This window comes from Amorphotheca resinae (genome assembly GCF_003019875.1).
Source record: "Amorphotheca resinae ATCC 22711 unplaced genomic scaffold M430scaffold_1, whole genome shotgun sequence".
NCBI lineage: Eukaryota > Fungi > Ascomycota > Leotiomycetes > Helotiales > Amorphothecaceae > Amorphotheca > Amorphotheca resinae.
The window spans coordinates 3,099,628-3,112,536 of NW_020194471.1; the positions used below are offsets into that span (position 1 = coordinate 3,099,628).

At 48.8% G+C, this 12,909-nt stretch overlaps 8 protein-coding genes across 8 annotated transcripts; 4 read left to right on the forward strand and 4 right to left on the reverse strand.

Annotated features, from left to right (window-relative positions):
• Positions 1-407: 407 nt before the first annotated feature.
• M430DRAFT_15340 (hypothetical protein) lies at positions 408-1,699 on the reverse strand (the record flags this gene model as incomplete). The annotated part of the gene is made up of 2 exons (XM_024863223.1): positions 408-950; positions 1,139-1,699. The coding sequence occupies 2 exons, from the start codon at positions 1,697-1,699 to the stop codon at positions 408-410; spliced, it is 1,104 nt and encodes a 367-aa protein (XP_024725636.1).
• Positions 1,700-2,155: 456 nt separating this feature from the next.
• M430DRAFT_132298 (hypothetical protein) lies at positions 2,156-3,157 on the reverse strand (the record flags this gene model as incomplete). Its single annotated transcript, XM_024862242.1, has 3 exons — positions 2,730-3,157; positions 2,360-2,670; positions 2,156-2,318 (listed from the first exon to the last, which is right to left on the reverse strand). The coding sequence occupies exons 1-3, from the start codon at positions 3,114-3,116 to the stop codon at positions 2,156-2,158; spliced, it is 861 nt and encodes a 286-aa protein (XP_024725637.1). The 5' UTR covers positions 3,117-3,157.
• A 197-nt stretch (positions 3,158-3,354) lies between these two features.
• On the forward strand, positions 3,355-4,042 carry M430DRAFT_15342 (hypothetical protein; the record flags this gene model as incomplete). The annotated part of the gene is made up of 2 exons (XM_024863224.1): positions 3,355-3,505; positions 3,555-4,042. 2 exons carry the CDS (start codon positions 3,355-3,357, stop codon positions 4,040-4,042), a joined length of 639 nt encoding a protein of 212 aa, XP_024725638.1.
• A 562-nt stretch (positions 4,043-4,604) lies between these two features.
• M430DRAFT_132305 (hypothetical protein) lies at positions 4,605-6,024 on the forward strand (the record flags this gene model as incomplete). The annotated part of the gene is made up of 3 exons (XM_024862243.1): positions 4,605-5,336; positions 5,410-5,920; positions 5,971-6,024. Exons 1-3 carry the CDS (start codon positions 4,801-4,803, stop codon positions 6,022-6,024), a joined length of 1,101 nt encoding a protein of 366 aa, XP_024725639.1. The 5' UTR covers positions 4,605-4,800.
• Positions 6,025-6,587: 563 nt separating this feature from the next.
• M430DRAFT_132309 (hypothetical protein) lies at positions 6,588-8,031 on the forward strand. Its single transcript, XM_024862244.1, has 2 exons — positions 6,588-6,996; positions 7,051-8,031. Exons 1-2 carry the CDS (start codon positions 6,625-6,627, stop codon positions 7,807-7,809), a joined length of 1,131 nt encoding a protein of 376 aa, XP_024725640.1. The 5' UTR covers positions 6,588-6,624; the 3' UTR covers positions 7,810-8,031.
• Positions 8,032-8,230: 199 nt separating this feature from the next.
• M430DRAFT_132312 (hypothetical protein) lies at positions 8,231-9,426 on the reverse strand. The gene is made up of 3 exons (XM_024862245.1): positions 9,335-9,426; positions 9,211-9,274; positions 8,231-9,157 (listed from the first exon to the last, which is right to left on the reverse strand). The coding sequence occupies exons 1-3, from the start codon at positions 9,341-9,343 to the stop codon at positions 8,724-8,726; spliced, it is 507 nt and encodes a 168-aa protein (XP_024725641.1). The 5' UTR covers positions 9,344-9,426; the 3' UTR covers positions 8,231-8,723.
• A 302-nt stretch (positions 9,427-9,728) lies between these two features.
• On the forward strand, positions 9,729-10,700 carry M430DRAFT_47167 (hypothetical protein; the record flags this gene model as incomplete). Its single annotated transcript, XM_024867906.1, has 2 exons — positions 9,729-9,921; positions 9,976-10,700. 2 exons carry the CDS (start codon positions 9,729-9,731, stop codon positions 10,698-10,700), a joined length of 918 nt encoding a protein of 305 aa, XP_024725642.1.
• Positions 10,701-10,964: 264 nt separating this feature from the next.
• On the reverse strand, positions 10,965-12,806 carry M430DRAFT_132317 (hypothetical protein; the record flags this gene model as incomplete). The annotated part of the gene is made up of 7 exons (XM_024862246.1): positions 12,689-12,806; positions 12,600-12,635; positions 12,289-12,447; positions 11,986-12,238; positions 11,880-11,935; positions 11,670-11,822; positions 10,965-11,587 (listed from the first exon to the last, which is right to left on the reverse strand). The coding sequence occupies exons 1-7, from the start codon at positions 12,711-12,713 to the stop codon at positions 10,965-10,967; spliced, it is 1,305 nt and encodes a 434-aa protein (XP_024725643.1). The 5' UTR covers positions 12,714-12,806.
• Between the last annotated feature and the right edge of the window lie 103 nt (positions 12,807-12,909).

Here is a 12,909-nt window from a genome sequence, read left to right on the forward strand (position 1 = left end):
ACCAGACTGTCTGCTTCCATCTCAAAAATCCGGGTTCGGAACGCTTGGAAGGATGAAGATATTTATCTATTTCGTGATATAGTTCATCTTTAGTTGTTTACGAATTTCCAGAAGAAAAAGAAGGCGGGGGGGGGTAAAGATTCAGGAAAGCGAAAGGGGATCAACTGCTTGGTACTCTAGCAGCATACACCGGAAAGAATAAATAAGAGACTGAGAAATAAATCCGTTATCTGTAAATATGTTCTTGTTAGCAAACACCATGCTACGTATATGTTCAGATCTGCGTAAGGTGGATAAAGGGACTCATGATTTTTTACAGTTCTTTCAGTATTATATAAAAATACAAGGGAGGGGTACCGAGAGCGCCTCATCAAACCCCCATTTATACATAAGTATACAAGATATCATCATTCGACCCTTGTAGGGATCTTGATAGCGCCCCGACTCCTGTCCATAGACGGAACACCATAGCGCCATCCCACTCCCCTATATCCTCTGCCGTCCTTCCCGGCCTCATCAACATTGATATCTGTGAATCTGAAGTGCCATCTCCCGTTGTCGACGATCTGCACCTCCTCCCGGTCCTTCTTCCTCTTGTCCAATGCTGCCTGTTTCCTCTTCGCCTCGGCTTCCTCTCGAGCTCGTTGCCTAGCTAGGATCTGCTCTTGTGGCATGCCGGCTTTGAAATCTTTGTGCATCAATGTCAATTCTGGATGTGGTACTCGGTCATCCGCGGGAAGCAGATTATCATCGAAGATCCTGGCGGCATCGGTACGGGTAAAATGTCTAGATTCGGATGTTGGATAGAAGATTTGCGCCCCGGTCGCCGCGTGCAATGGGAGATCATTGATGGATTCGTGCGGCCTTGGATTGGTGTCGTCGGGCCTATAATGTGTTTGTGGAAGCATAGACATGACTGCCTTTGCATATGGTCTGGCGAGCGGTTTCCCCTTGAATTATGAATATCAGCTAATGTCTGGCTCGAGATGAGATGAAATAAGGAGTGAGAGTGTAAATTTCAGAGAGGCTCGCATGCTAAATTTTGTAACCATGTGGTTGTCTTAAAGACTAATCGATTTATTTTTTGAGATCATCATAAAAGTGTGTCGTTGAGAAAAGCCACAGGAGAGAAACTTACTATTCGCTGCCACTCCTTCTCGATCTCCATCAGACGGACCACAGCCCCTATCCGACTCATCTCAACTCCAAGGCTGGCACTGACTTCTCGAACGGATTGACCCTTCTTCATGATCCTCTCCCATATCTTTTCTCGCATTTCCTCACTGAGCACCGGTTGGCTAACGAACGCGGGATTCATCGGAAACGGTCGTAAATCTCTCACCGTCTCCGGGGGTAGCTCTCCATTGGAGTTTCCTCCCCCAGACTCGTTGTTATCATTGCTATTAGATGTTCCACCCGATTGCCGTGATCTCTCTGCTCTGTCTGACGCAGCTTCTACGACTCTTTTTAGCTGTCCCGCGGCATTATATGCACTGAGATAGTTTGTTGAGTTCGGTAATGGGTTAAGAAAATTCTGTCCCTGGGTACCCAGCCATCGAAAGAATTGTCGGCGAGCTCTTGTGGCTCTTTGATCTCGTTGTGGAGTGGAAGAGAAAGACCGCGACTGGGCCGTTTTACGCAATTGTTTTGCGCATGAGGTCGAGGGAATGACTGATGGAGATCTTAATGGAGGCGGCATCCTCAGTTCACCTCAATTCGGCGCAGGGAGAAATAGCTGGCCGGTTGGTGGTCGTTGATGTTTGAAAGATGTTGGTAATTTGAATGTAGCTAGGAAGCAGAGAAAAAGTATATGGAGAAAGTATGTAAGCGAGGAACTGGTCACGTGAGCCTCCTAATTTCTGGGAGGTGGAGCAGAGCGCGAGTCCCTCACCCAAGTCCGAGGCTTCATCGTAAACAGTGTTCGAATTCAAATGTCCAGGACTTAATGACTATCTTCGAGATCGTAAATAAAGTTAAATTTGTTCTGTTATTTCATTAAACAATTAATAGTACCTAAAATGGCATTAAATCAAGATCGGAGCAGTCTACATTCCAGTTGCAGTTTCGAAACCGGCTGTTCTGAATCTATTCTACCCTAAAGAAAGGTTCATGAGCCGTGAAAAACCTTGGGTATCTAGGATGTCTGCAAGTTGTCTTAAGCCTTGGCATGAAAGGCAGGTTTCTCCACAATTAGATTAGCACGAATCCTCTCTATTTGCTCTTTCGTGAGACCGCATTTCCCAATCATATAGTTCTCTACTCCTCCGAACTCTTCATTAACCACCCTCAAGGCTGATAGCATGTTCTCCCTGGAGGGGCTTATTAGTGAAGGGTCTCAGCAATGAAAGGGGAAATTTACTTTGAACCTATCATATTCAAAGCCCCAGCCTTGTTGCCCTTGAGACCAGAATTCTTCATCAGATGCTCAACCGCAGCTTCCTTCCACTCCATGCTAAGGCCGAGGTCGGTAAGTGAGTATTCCTGCGCAACGGTTTCATCATCAACGCCGCAAAGAGACAAGATCAAGGCGCATATGATACCAGTCCTGTCCTTCCCAGCTGTACAATGAACGATCAACGGTTTCGAAGGCTCGTCCGCGAGATGCAGCAATATTGTTTTGTAATAAGGCGCAGCTTTGTTGAGAATCCTTGTGTAAACTCGAGTAAAACCCTGAGCTGAGTTAGCTAATACCATCCATGTCAGGATGCAGACATTTTTTTTCTTTTCACCTCTATGCCACTTGTGTAATCTTTGTATACGAGAGCCAGGCTCTCAGGGCTATAATCAGTATCCGTAAAGATAGGCAAGAAGACTCTAGTACAGCCATCCAATTCAACTATCCCTCCCCGCCCAGCAGCTTGAGCTCGCTCAATCTCAACGTTTGATCTCAGATCGTAAATATGAGTGATCCCTAGGCCTTGAATCTTATATATTCCATCTTTAGTGACTTTTGAAGGTTCAGCACAACGATATATGAATCCTCTTCGCACTGAATGACTTGGTGAAGTCGAAATGGGGTAGCCTCCAAGGTCACGGAAGTTGGGTATTCCAGCGACTTCTACGAATGGAGGAGATGGAAGGATCGAATGATCGGTGACCTTTGAGGTAATATCCATTTTGATACACCGAGTGCTTTTGAAGGCGAGGATAAAACTCTAGAGTTTGTCGTCGTCTTGGTCGTCGTCGAAGACGGGACCTTGCGGGGGTCGAGCCGAGGCCTTCGACAACCGAAATATTTGTTTCTCTGACAGAATCGTGCCACTTGAACCCCATCTCATCCATACCGTCCTGTGCGACCACTTGGAACCGATGATCCAATCTCCTTCAAATCGACTGCATGTGAAGACAGACAGCATGCCTCTCATCGTAGAGCCTGAAGGTGAAGCCAAACAAGATTCGCCCGAATCTTTGCAGCGTACTGCTCGCATACGTATCAAGAACCGCCGCAAGATGTACCTGGACCAGCATCCCTCCTATTTCACCTCTCCCGACCTCGAGCTTGCAGGTGCATCAATACTGCTCGATCACCAAAGAGGCAGACTAACAAGCATCAGATCCCTTACTGTATGACCGTTGCGTCAGAAGATTTCAGTCAGCAGCAGAACGGGAAGCGGATGGCCGGTCTAAAGGTTACTCGGGCGTATTGGAAGCAGATCTTTATCGATCAGAAGCCAAACTGGCAGCGTTGAAAGGCGAAAATCTAGATGGCGAGCCAGCGCAGTCATCTTCCGAAGCCTCGATACCTTTTGTTAGTTACCCTAGAGGTCAAGATGGTGAAGTCTTGCCAGAGGACCCTGATGAAGTTCCGAAAAGCAAAGAGGAAGGGTTTGAGAGGTGGAAGTATGGAATGACTATCAGGTTTTTGAATGGGGAAGATCCGGACTTTGATTACAAAAAGGTAGATGAGAGTGATGAATGGGATATCATCGAAAGCCAAGAGGAGGAGGAGAAATGGTTTGATGATGAGGAGCCAGAATGGGTTGGTGAAGAAAATCCGGATGTGGAGGTTATTGGTGGTGAGACTGGCATTCAAGACTTTTGAAAATGTCTTCTATTTCTAAATTTTTTGATCTTGCACCTCAGCGGCATTGGCATGAACTCAAAAAATTGACATGAGTTGGACGAGGGAGGGACGGCTACAACCCAAGTCACGAGGCTATTTGTCCAGTGCGGAACCTGTGGATCGGCCGTCTCTCTTTGGCAGGAGTCTCTTGGGAGGGCATTTCTGAATAGGCGGGGAGCAGCAGCAGAGCACTTCAAATGCGTGCTAGTCGTGATTTAGGGAAGACTTATATGAGGATTACTATGAGCTTCGAGGAGGTGACTCTGATGCGTTATGTTTAACCCAGATTAGGTCGCGAGTTGTCAAACAATTCAAAGATAAGATGAATTTAATACTACATATGAAGGGTGAAACAAATTTGGCCTGAACTCGTGCCTCATGCTCCAAGGATCACCAGGTATATCTACTTTGTCCTTCTATTGAGTTCGTCGATCCCCACTACCTTTAGGTACCAGAAAGAGGGGGGCGAATCACGTGCAGCATACCTCAGTCAGCACGAGGCTGAAACCGACTCGGATAAACCCGTCATTGCCTTTGTGCAGCTCCATGAGCATTCGAGGCATCTGCCTATGTCACGACCACCTTCTCATCGGGCCTGATACTTCGTACTTCGTGATATTTCGACCACAATCTCTCAAAGAAGGTACTTCAAGGCATAGGACTTGAGATCGCACCTACGAAAGAAACTCGGAAGCACAGCGACAGCGATCCCCCACGGCGACCCCGCTATCGTCATCATGAACTTCAACTTCATACACAGCACTCTCGACAAGGTCCGTGAGTGGGCGCCCGTTTCGCACACCTCGACGTTTCGCACAAATGGGCAAATCACTCCCGAAGAATTTGTCGCTGCGGGCGACTACCTTGTGTACAAGTTCCCCACCTGGTCTTGGGCGGATGCGTCTCCCGAGAGCAAACGTGTATCCTATCTACCTCCTGGAAAGCAGTTCCTTGTCACGCGCGGAGTGCCATGCCACCGAAGGCTCGATGAAAACTTTGCGGGAGATGCTGGAAAAGATGAGATGATGGTTGGAGATGGGGAAGACTTCAAGGGCGCTGAGGGCCATTCCGCCGGGGATGACGAGGATGGCTGGCTGAGGACTGGAGGGCTGGCTGCCAGTGGGACAGCTAGATTGACAGATGTGAGGACGGTTGATGAGAGCGGAAATATGGGCGAGAGAGAAGAGGATGAAGATGATATCCCAGATATGGAGGATGAGGAAGATGACGAAGAAGCTATTATTCGAGACCCAAAAGCCGAGGGAGCAGACACGTAGGTACTCTCCTCGACAGTTATTATGCTTCTACACGTGTCGCATTGATACTGATGTTGGATTCATGAGTAGGTCTCGGCGTACCTACACCCTCTATATTGCCTATACACCATACTACCGCACACCTCGCCTTTACCTCTCCGGTTATCTCTCCAGCTCACAACCCCTCCCTCCCCACCTCATGATGGAGGACATTGTTGGCGACTACAAAGACAAGACAGTTACGCTGGAGGATTTCCCTTATTTCAGCAACAATATCAAAATGGCCTCTGTCCACCCTTGCAAGCATGCCAGCGTCATGAAGACTCTCCTAGACCGTGCGGATGCCGCGCTGAAGATCCGAAGAGAGAAGCTAAAGAAGGGGAAGATTGTCCCTGGAGCCAAAGACGCTGGAATGGAAGGGTTGGTAGATGATTTTGAGAAGACTGGACTGGGAAGTGATGACAAGAAGGCTGTCATGGAAGGCATGAAGGCTGGTGGTAATGGGAATGATGAATGGGAGGTCTTACAGCATGATGCAGAGTCTGCTCAAGACGAAGAGGTAGCGATTCGGGTGGATCAATATCTGGTTGTCTTCTTGAAGGTATGTCCAAAGCCCATGATATGTTCAGAGTTATGCTGACGATGTCTCAGTTCATGGCAAGTGTTACACCAGGAATCGAGCACGACTTTACAATGGGAGTATAAGTTGGCGATACTTAACTGGAGAATGGTTCACTGGGTAGGGGCGTTGGCCGGTTATTTGTGTCGGAATACAGCGTCGTGGACATGATGTTATTTATTATTGCATACCATAGAATCCATGAACAGCCACCTACACCGCCGCCCACCAAATTTGAAGTCCGTTTCCTTATCTATGGGCGTGCCGCTAAATATACTGTGCATTATTGAGTTCAACATTTGTGAAGTTGTAAACTTTATAAACCATGCACAGCCTTTCTTATCGTATACTCGGCCGTTAAATGTTGCTATTTCCTCACCTTGCCCTTCAGTGCAATTAATTTTCTTGATACTCTCCTCATGAAAATCTCAGAATCAAGACGATCTGTTCACTCTAGAAAGTGGGCTGGGGAAGTTATAACTCCGCGCGGCTATAATGCGGACTTAGAAATCCATATCGGTGCTAGGCTTAAAGCGACCTTAGCGCAAAATCCCCAACGGATTTGGCAGCTGTCTTCCCAACGCCGGTGGAAAGCGCGTGAAGAAATATATCGACCGTCCCGTTCTACATTCTCTCCATAATTGCCATTACCCTCTTTTCCTCTTGTAGCTGCGGTACCTTACACGATGTCACGATTATTGCGCCCAGCATCTCGATTCGTGGCCGCTGCCACTGCTCGACCTGTAGCAGCTCGAAGTGCCTTCCAATCGTTTCCCCGGGTTCCGGCCATTGTCCAGAGCAGAGGATATGCGGAGACAAGCGGAGTGAAGGAATATACTGTTCGAGATGCTTTGAACGAAGCTCTTGCGGAGGAACTAGAACTGAACGACAAGGTCTTCATCCTCGGTGAGGAAGTTGCTCAGTACAATGGCGCGTACAAGGTCACCAAGGGGTTACTCGATCGATTTGGAGAGAAGAGGGTCATTGACAGTCCCATCACTGAATCTGGGTTCGCGGGTCTCACCGTCGGCGCGGCATTGGCTGGTTTACATCCTGTCGTAAGTCATCAACTGACCGGAAGGCATGGAGGCAATATCTAAGGAGTGCTACAGTGCGAGTTCATGACCTTCAACTTCGCCATGCAAGCAATTGATCAAATCATCAACTCAGCAGCAAAGACCCACTACATGTCCGGCGGTATCCAGCCCTGCAACATTACATTCCGAGGCCCCAACGGTTTCGCAGCTGGTGTCGCAGCACAACACTCCCAAGACTTCTCAGCTTGGTACGGAAGTATTCCAGGTCTCAAGGTCGTCACCCCATGGAGCGCTGAAGACGCCAAGGGATTAATGAAGGCTGCCATTCGAGACCCCAACCCGGTCTGTGTCCTTGAAAACGAATTGCTTTACGGCCAAAGCTTCCCCATGAGCGAAGCTGCTCAGCGAAACGACTTCGTTCTCCCCTTCGGCAAGGCCAAGATTGAGCGTGCTGGAAAGGATCTTACAATTGTCACCCTCTCCCGCTGCGTCGGCCAATCTCTTGTCGCTGCCGAGAACTTGAAGAAGAAGTACGGTGTTGAAGTTGAAGTTATCAACTTGCGATCCATCAAGCCTCTCGATGTCGAGTCGATTGTCAAATCAGTCAAGAAGACCCACCGCCTGCTAGCCGTCGAGTCTGGATTCCCAGCGTTCGGTGTCGGCGCTGAGCTCCTGGCTCTTACTATGGAATATGCTTTCGATTACCTTGATGCCCCAGCTCAGAGAATCACTGGTGCGGAGGTTCCAACCCCATACGCTGCGAAGCTGGAGGAGATGGCTTTCCCCAACGAGGGACTGATTGAGAACTACGTGGCGAAGATGTTACGACTGTAGATGCTTTAGATGGAACCTGGAGAGGAGAATAATGGCCAGTAATATGTATTTCTAAGGTGGTCTCATGATAATCAAAATGATACCTATTGACCACTCCCAGTTTCTGGTCACTTGGTATTCCAAACTTCTAATTCTTTCAAATCCTCAAATCAAGTAGATCTAGACCCGCAGCCACACTCAAGAAAACTTGTGTGTACTGCTCAATGAATTAATTTATTAACCTCTATTCCCCATCTTCTATAGCAAGAAGGCACAGTCTCTCAAGGTCTAAATTAGGCTTTTAACCCGGTGGGGTTTTAGTCCAAAATTGCTAATATTGGCATGATTGATAAGCTTATGTAATTCGTAATCCGTGTATCATATTATTCAAACCGTTATTCAAACCGTTATCCAGATATTGTTAGTACGGTTTCGCAGTCTTGGGAGGTTTGCTTTTTTATTTATTTCTCAATTTAAGAGTAGTTGAAGAGCGTAGCTATGTGAGAAAGCCGAGCTTTCCTAAGAAGATACCTGCCTATAGATAGTCTTGAGAAGGGAGATTGCCCAACCCAACACATGTGGGAGAACGAACGGAGGTGGTTTTGAGATTGTTGATACATTTGACCCCACAACGGAGTGACATGCCTTCCTCGCTAGCACTCGCCCCTTTTGCGACCCATCCTTAGCAGAGATGTCGGCCTGGAAGAGATGGGGGTGCCTCCCTCATCAGCTCCGGAAGATAACTGAGATATCTTCGTTTTGAGGTCCTGGTATGCCAAGTATCTTCCCAGTCGGGAGATCTGTACCACCGTCGTGTCTACTAGCAACATCGCCGTGCTTCATCTCCCACATTCTCTGCCGTCTCAGAAGCTGAACGCTACCATATGTGGCTATGCTTCGACATGTGAAGTGCGATCTGGTGATGTTCCCCGTTCTCAATCCGTTGGATGCCTTGGATCATACATCTCATACCCCTCATCCTCAGTATCGCTCTCACCCCCGACATTCTCCTCTGCAGGCGTAGTCGTACTACCCGGTGAAGCCTTTTTAGGCCCCTCGTCCTGCTTCTCCTCCGCCACTGGAGCTTCTGCATCCACAGGCGCGAAGGCGCTCTTGAAGCCCGCTTTCTTAAATCCCCCCTTCTTAAAACCACCGCCTCCACTACTCCCCGTGTCCCCACCAAGTTTGATCGATATGAGGCCGGATTGTGAGTTGGCTTTCGCTTCGGCTTTCCGTGCTTTGGTGGAGGCCATGGGATCGCGTGTTAGCTGGCGCATATCCTTGAGACGTTGCTTGTGCGAGTGGTCGTAGGAGGAGAGGTGGGTTTCATATTCGTTCATTCGCGCATAGCCTTTACTACATAGCTCACCTAGGGATACAAGTCAGACATGATCCTAAGAGCCGGACAGAGCGCAAACGTACAGTAGAAAGACTTGACAGCTTCTCGAGCGCTGTCCGTCTTGGGAGCGGGGTTTGTGAAGCCACGCTATAAAGTAACATAGTTAGAAACGTCAATTTTAGCGGAATTTGGGTTTGAAAAGCTTACTGGAGGCATGTTGATTTTCTGAGTATTGGTTGTTTGATAGGAGCAGGTCGTGTTAGGTAGATAATTGAGGTTTCCTGAAATGCTCACCGCCTTCCTATATTAGTCCATAGCAAGTGGTGACTGCCTGCCTTATTTACCTCCCGCCTTTAGCAATGCTCGTTATCAAAGTTGTGCCGGGTGAGGCTGAGAGGAATATTGATCTTGAGACTGAAACTAAAGCAAATGGGTATACTAGGACCTATGGCAATCTTGTCGAACAGCCAGATAATTCTTCTGGACTGGCTCCCGGCGGCGCGATTCATGTGATTTTTAGGTCAGCCTACATTGTCGGTTCGCTTTCGCCTATCGCGTCTACCAGTTACCTTCAGTACATTACTACTCCGTACCATATACAATGGACAGTCAGAACCCCAGGGCGTCAAAGTTCCACGAGGATTTGGAGTCCCTTCAGTATGTGGACCCTACTCCGCTCCCAGAGTCCCGCCACGGCTCGATCTCCGTCCCAGCGTCCAATGCATCGCCCAGCTCCTCGATTTTTGGCTCTGTCTTAGGCCTCAGTGGAAGTGGACATAGCCCTGTATACTACCGTTTGTTATATCCTTCATCGTACCATTGGAATCCTGCTAATAAACACTACGCAGTAACGCGGCTCCAGAAATACTCCTCCTACGTCTTCGGAGTCTATGCCTCTCTCCATATAACCAACACCTCCATCATCCCCCTCATAACCCGCTCCGTCTCCGCTTCAGAACCCTACCTTCTCCTCACGCGGCCCTTCTATCAATCATTCCCCCTCGAACCGCTTCTCGTATCACTCCCAATTGCAACGCACATCCTCGCCGGGCTCGCCCTACGGATTCACAGGCGCAATGCCAATCTTGAATACTACGGTGCTTCTAGCCTCCCTATATCAAAACGTTTGGAGAAACGGCTGAAAGTCTGGCCCGCGGTATCATGGACTAGTCTCTCTGGCTACATCCTCGCCCCGTTAGTAATTGGACATGCATTCGTGAATCGTGCTCTGCCGTTGATCTACGAGGGCGGTTCGTCAGGGGTAGGATTGGGGTTTGTGAGCCATGGTTTTGCGAGACATCCGGTTGTCTCATGGGTAGGGTATATGGCACTGCTTGGTGTCGCGGCGGGGCACTTTGTTTGGGGTGCGGCGAGGTGGAATGGGTGGTTGCCTCATGGCAGTGATAAAAGGGCGAAGAAAAGGTGGTGGACGATCAATGGACTGGGTCTTGCTCTTGCGGGCTTGTGGATGGCGGGTGGTCTTGGGGTTGTAGCTAGGGGTGGGAAGGAAGGAGGCTGGGTTGGAAAGGGCTACGATGTGCTGTATTCGAAAATACCACTTTTGAAATTATAGAGGTAATGAAGAGCCTGAACTAAGAACCGAGGACCTTGTACTTGCGATACGTAAGTGCACTCTGCTCGAGAGAATATGTCTTTTTGCTCCAGAAAATGCCACAGTACTAGAGGTCATACTAATTCCTACAACAGATGCAAATAATTCGCTGAAACTCGCCGTTGCGCCTCAGGTAATTCATTCACAAGGACCCTGATGTCTGAGGCAGTGGATGTCTCTGAAATAGCTTATCCGCCTTCACCATCAACTAATGCCCCAACTACCCTACTCCTTTCCTGCTGCCAACTCCTTTTTGGCCCCCATCATGGCCCCTAGCTCATCCAACAACTCGACCGTCTCCGCCGGACTAGCAATCCAAGCCGTGGTGCCCACCACTCTAGCCTTAAAATCATTACTGCCCGCACTCAAGAACTGATCCCCCACATGCAACGTCCTATCACCTCTGATACTCCCTCCCTCATCAACAGTACTAGCCGAGCCCCCAAAATACTTCTGACAGACACACACGCCCCAGCTCTTATCGCCGATATCAACAAAGACATCGTTTCCGCCGTTAAAGGCACAGAACGGAAGAAGCTTCCCGACCTCGCTCATTTCGAGTTTCTTCTGGACGTTGAGTACGGTTTCTTCGAGGGACTCTCGGGGGAAGCGGTAGCCGGGCTCAGAGGGGATGATCCCGACGGCCCGCTCCTTGCGTAGGATGCTTGCGGGCAAGGAGAGATTGGCCACGCATTCACGGAGTGAGACTTCGGCGAGGTCTAGAAGGTTCGTGATGGTTTGTTGGTTCCAGGTTGACATGCTTGGTAGGATCCAGCTGCGTCGGTGGAGGTGGGCGAGGAGGTATGGAGAGGTGGGGTCGTACTTGAAGAGGAAGTTAGATTCACCGCCTGTATCAAGTCAGTTCGGGTCTCAGGACAAGGAGTGGACGAGGTGGGAATATTAGATGCAGAAAGGGAATAGATGGTATACCCATAATGACTATGTTTTCTTTTTGAGAGGGACTGAGAATAGTAGATTCCTTGATAGCTTCGAGGAGGCCGTAAAGGCGGCCATAATACTTTTCGGCCTCTGTATAACCGGCAGCTGTAACAATACCGATTTTGGTACCATGGCTCATTAGATCTGTAGACCGATCAGCACGTGAGGTCTTTTATTCATGTACATGCGATGAATGCTCACTTATGATCCTTTGGATTACTGGATTCGTCGGTTCTAAGCATTTCCCATCCTCATATCTAGAAGAGTTAGACACGATACTCAAAGTTCTGTCTAGGTGCCGGCATACAGGGTCACATCACCATCAAACGTAGCAAGATCCACTCCACCCGCATTGATCAGGCCCATAAGCTGGGCCGTGTTCAAGATGAGTCGGATGTCATTGAAAGACGGTGGAACAAATCGCCTAGACGAGATGAACCGTTTTCTGTCCTGGTATCTAAATGCATCTGCGAGAGGAAGTCGAGTAAAAAATTCGCCGATAGTTGGTACTAGCAACTTCAGCTTGGATTGACTATGAAGGCCAACTTTCTGGTGCGCAACTAGGAGAAAGGTCAGTATTTCCCGGGGAAATCAGCGATGGTGGAATTACTGTGGTCATCTATCATGTCCTCCACATCTTGCATAATCTCGGCGTACCGTCGGTGAGCTTCTTCAGCCATCTGGGCCACGGTGCCAGTTCGCGACTCGAACACTCCCGTGGGTTGCGAATGTAGCACGAACGGAACGGCCAGCAATCCTTTGATCCATTCTGGTCAATCGTCAGCAAACCGGAGATGGCAGTCTGTGAGCTGTAGGTAGTGGCGGAGAGAGAGTTCAGTGGGGACTTGATCTGAATATCCGTCAAGTGGGAACCCCCACACTTCCTTGAACAGGGGGGGCAGGCGTGGGAGCGTAAGGTACCTATGAATTGATCTCGACGATGGGTCTTAAGGGCGTCTGGTTTCCGTTAGATGGGTTCGAGATCGTCCGGGCCACAGGGGTGGACTTAAATTCAACACGATACCTCGTCGTCATTTTGACTTGGTAGTACAGTAATATCTCGTTCCCGAGCACAGTTTTGATCGGATTCTCAATTCCTTTCTGAACAAATATCCAGGTAGGTAGATGTGGCAAGGTGGGATTACTCCGTAGTTGGTCCTGGATTCTTTCCAACCCCCCGGTTTCGTTCACTGTAGCCAAGCGAAGACGCAGCACCTCGATTAGGAGTACA

Excerpts from the sequence above, each read along its gene's own strand:
- M430DRAFT_132309 (XM_024862244.1), top strand. The coding sequence starts at position 6,625 with ATGTCACGATTATTGCGCCCAGCATCTCGATTCGTGGCCGCTGCCACT. Across the intron at positions 6,997-7,050 it reads TGGCTGGTTTACATCCTGTC|TGCGAGTTCATGACCTTCAA; the intron begins GTAAGTCATCAA and ends GGAGTGCTACAG.
- M430DRAFT_132312 (XM_024862245.1), bottom strand. Across the intron at positions 9,158-9,210 it reads AGCTGTCAAGTCTTTCTACT|GTGAGCTATGTAGTAAAGGC; the intron begins GTACGTTTGCGC and ends TTGTATCCCTAG.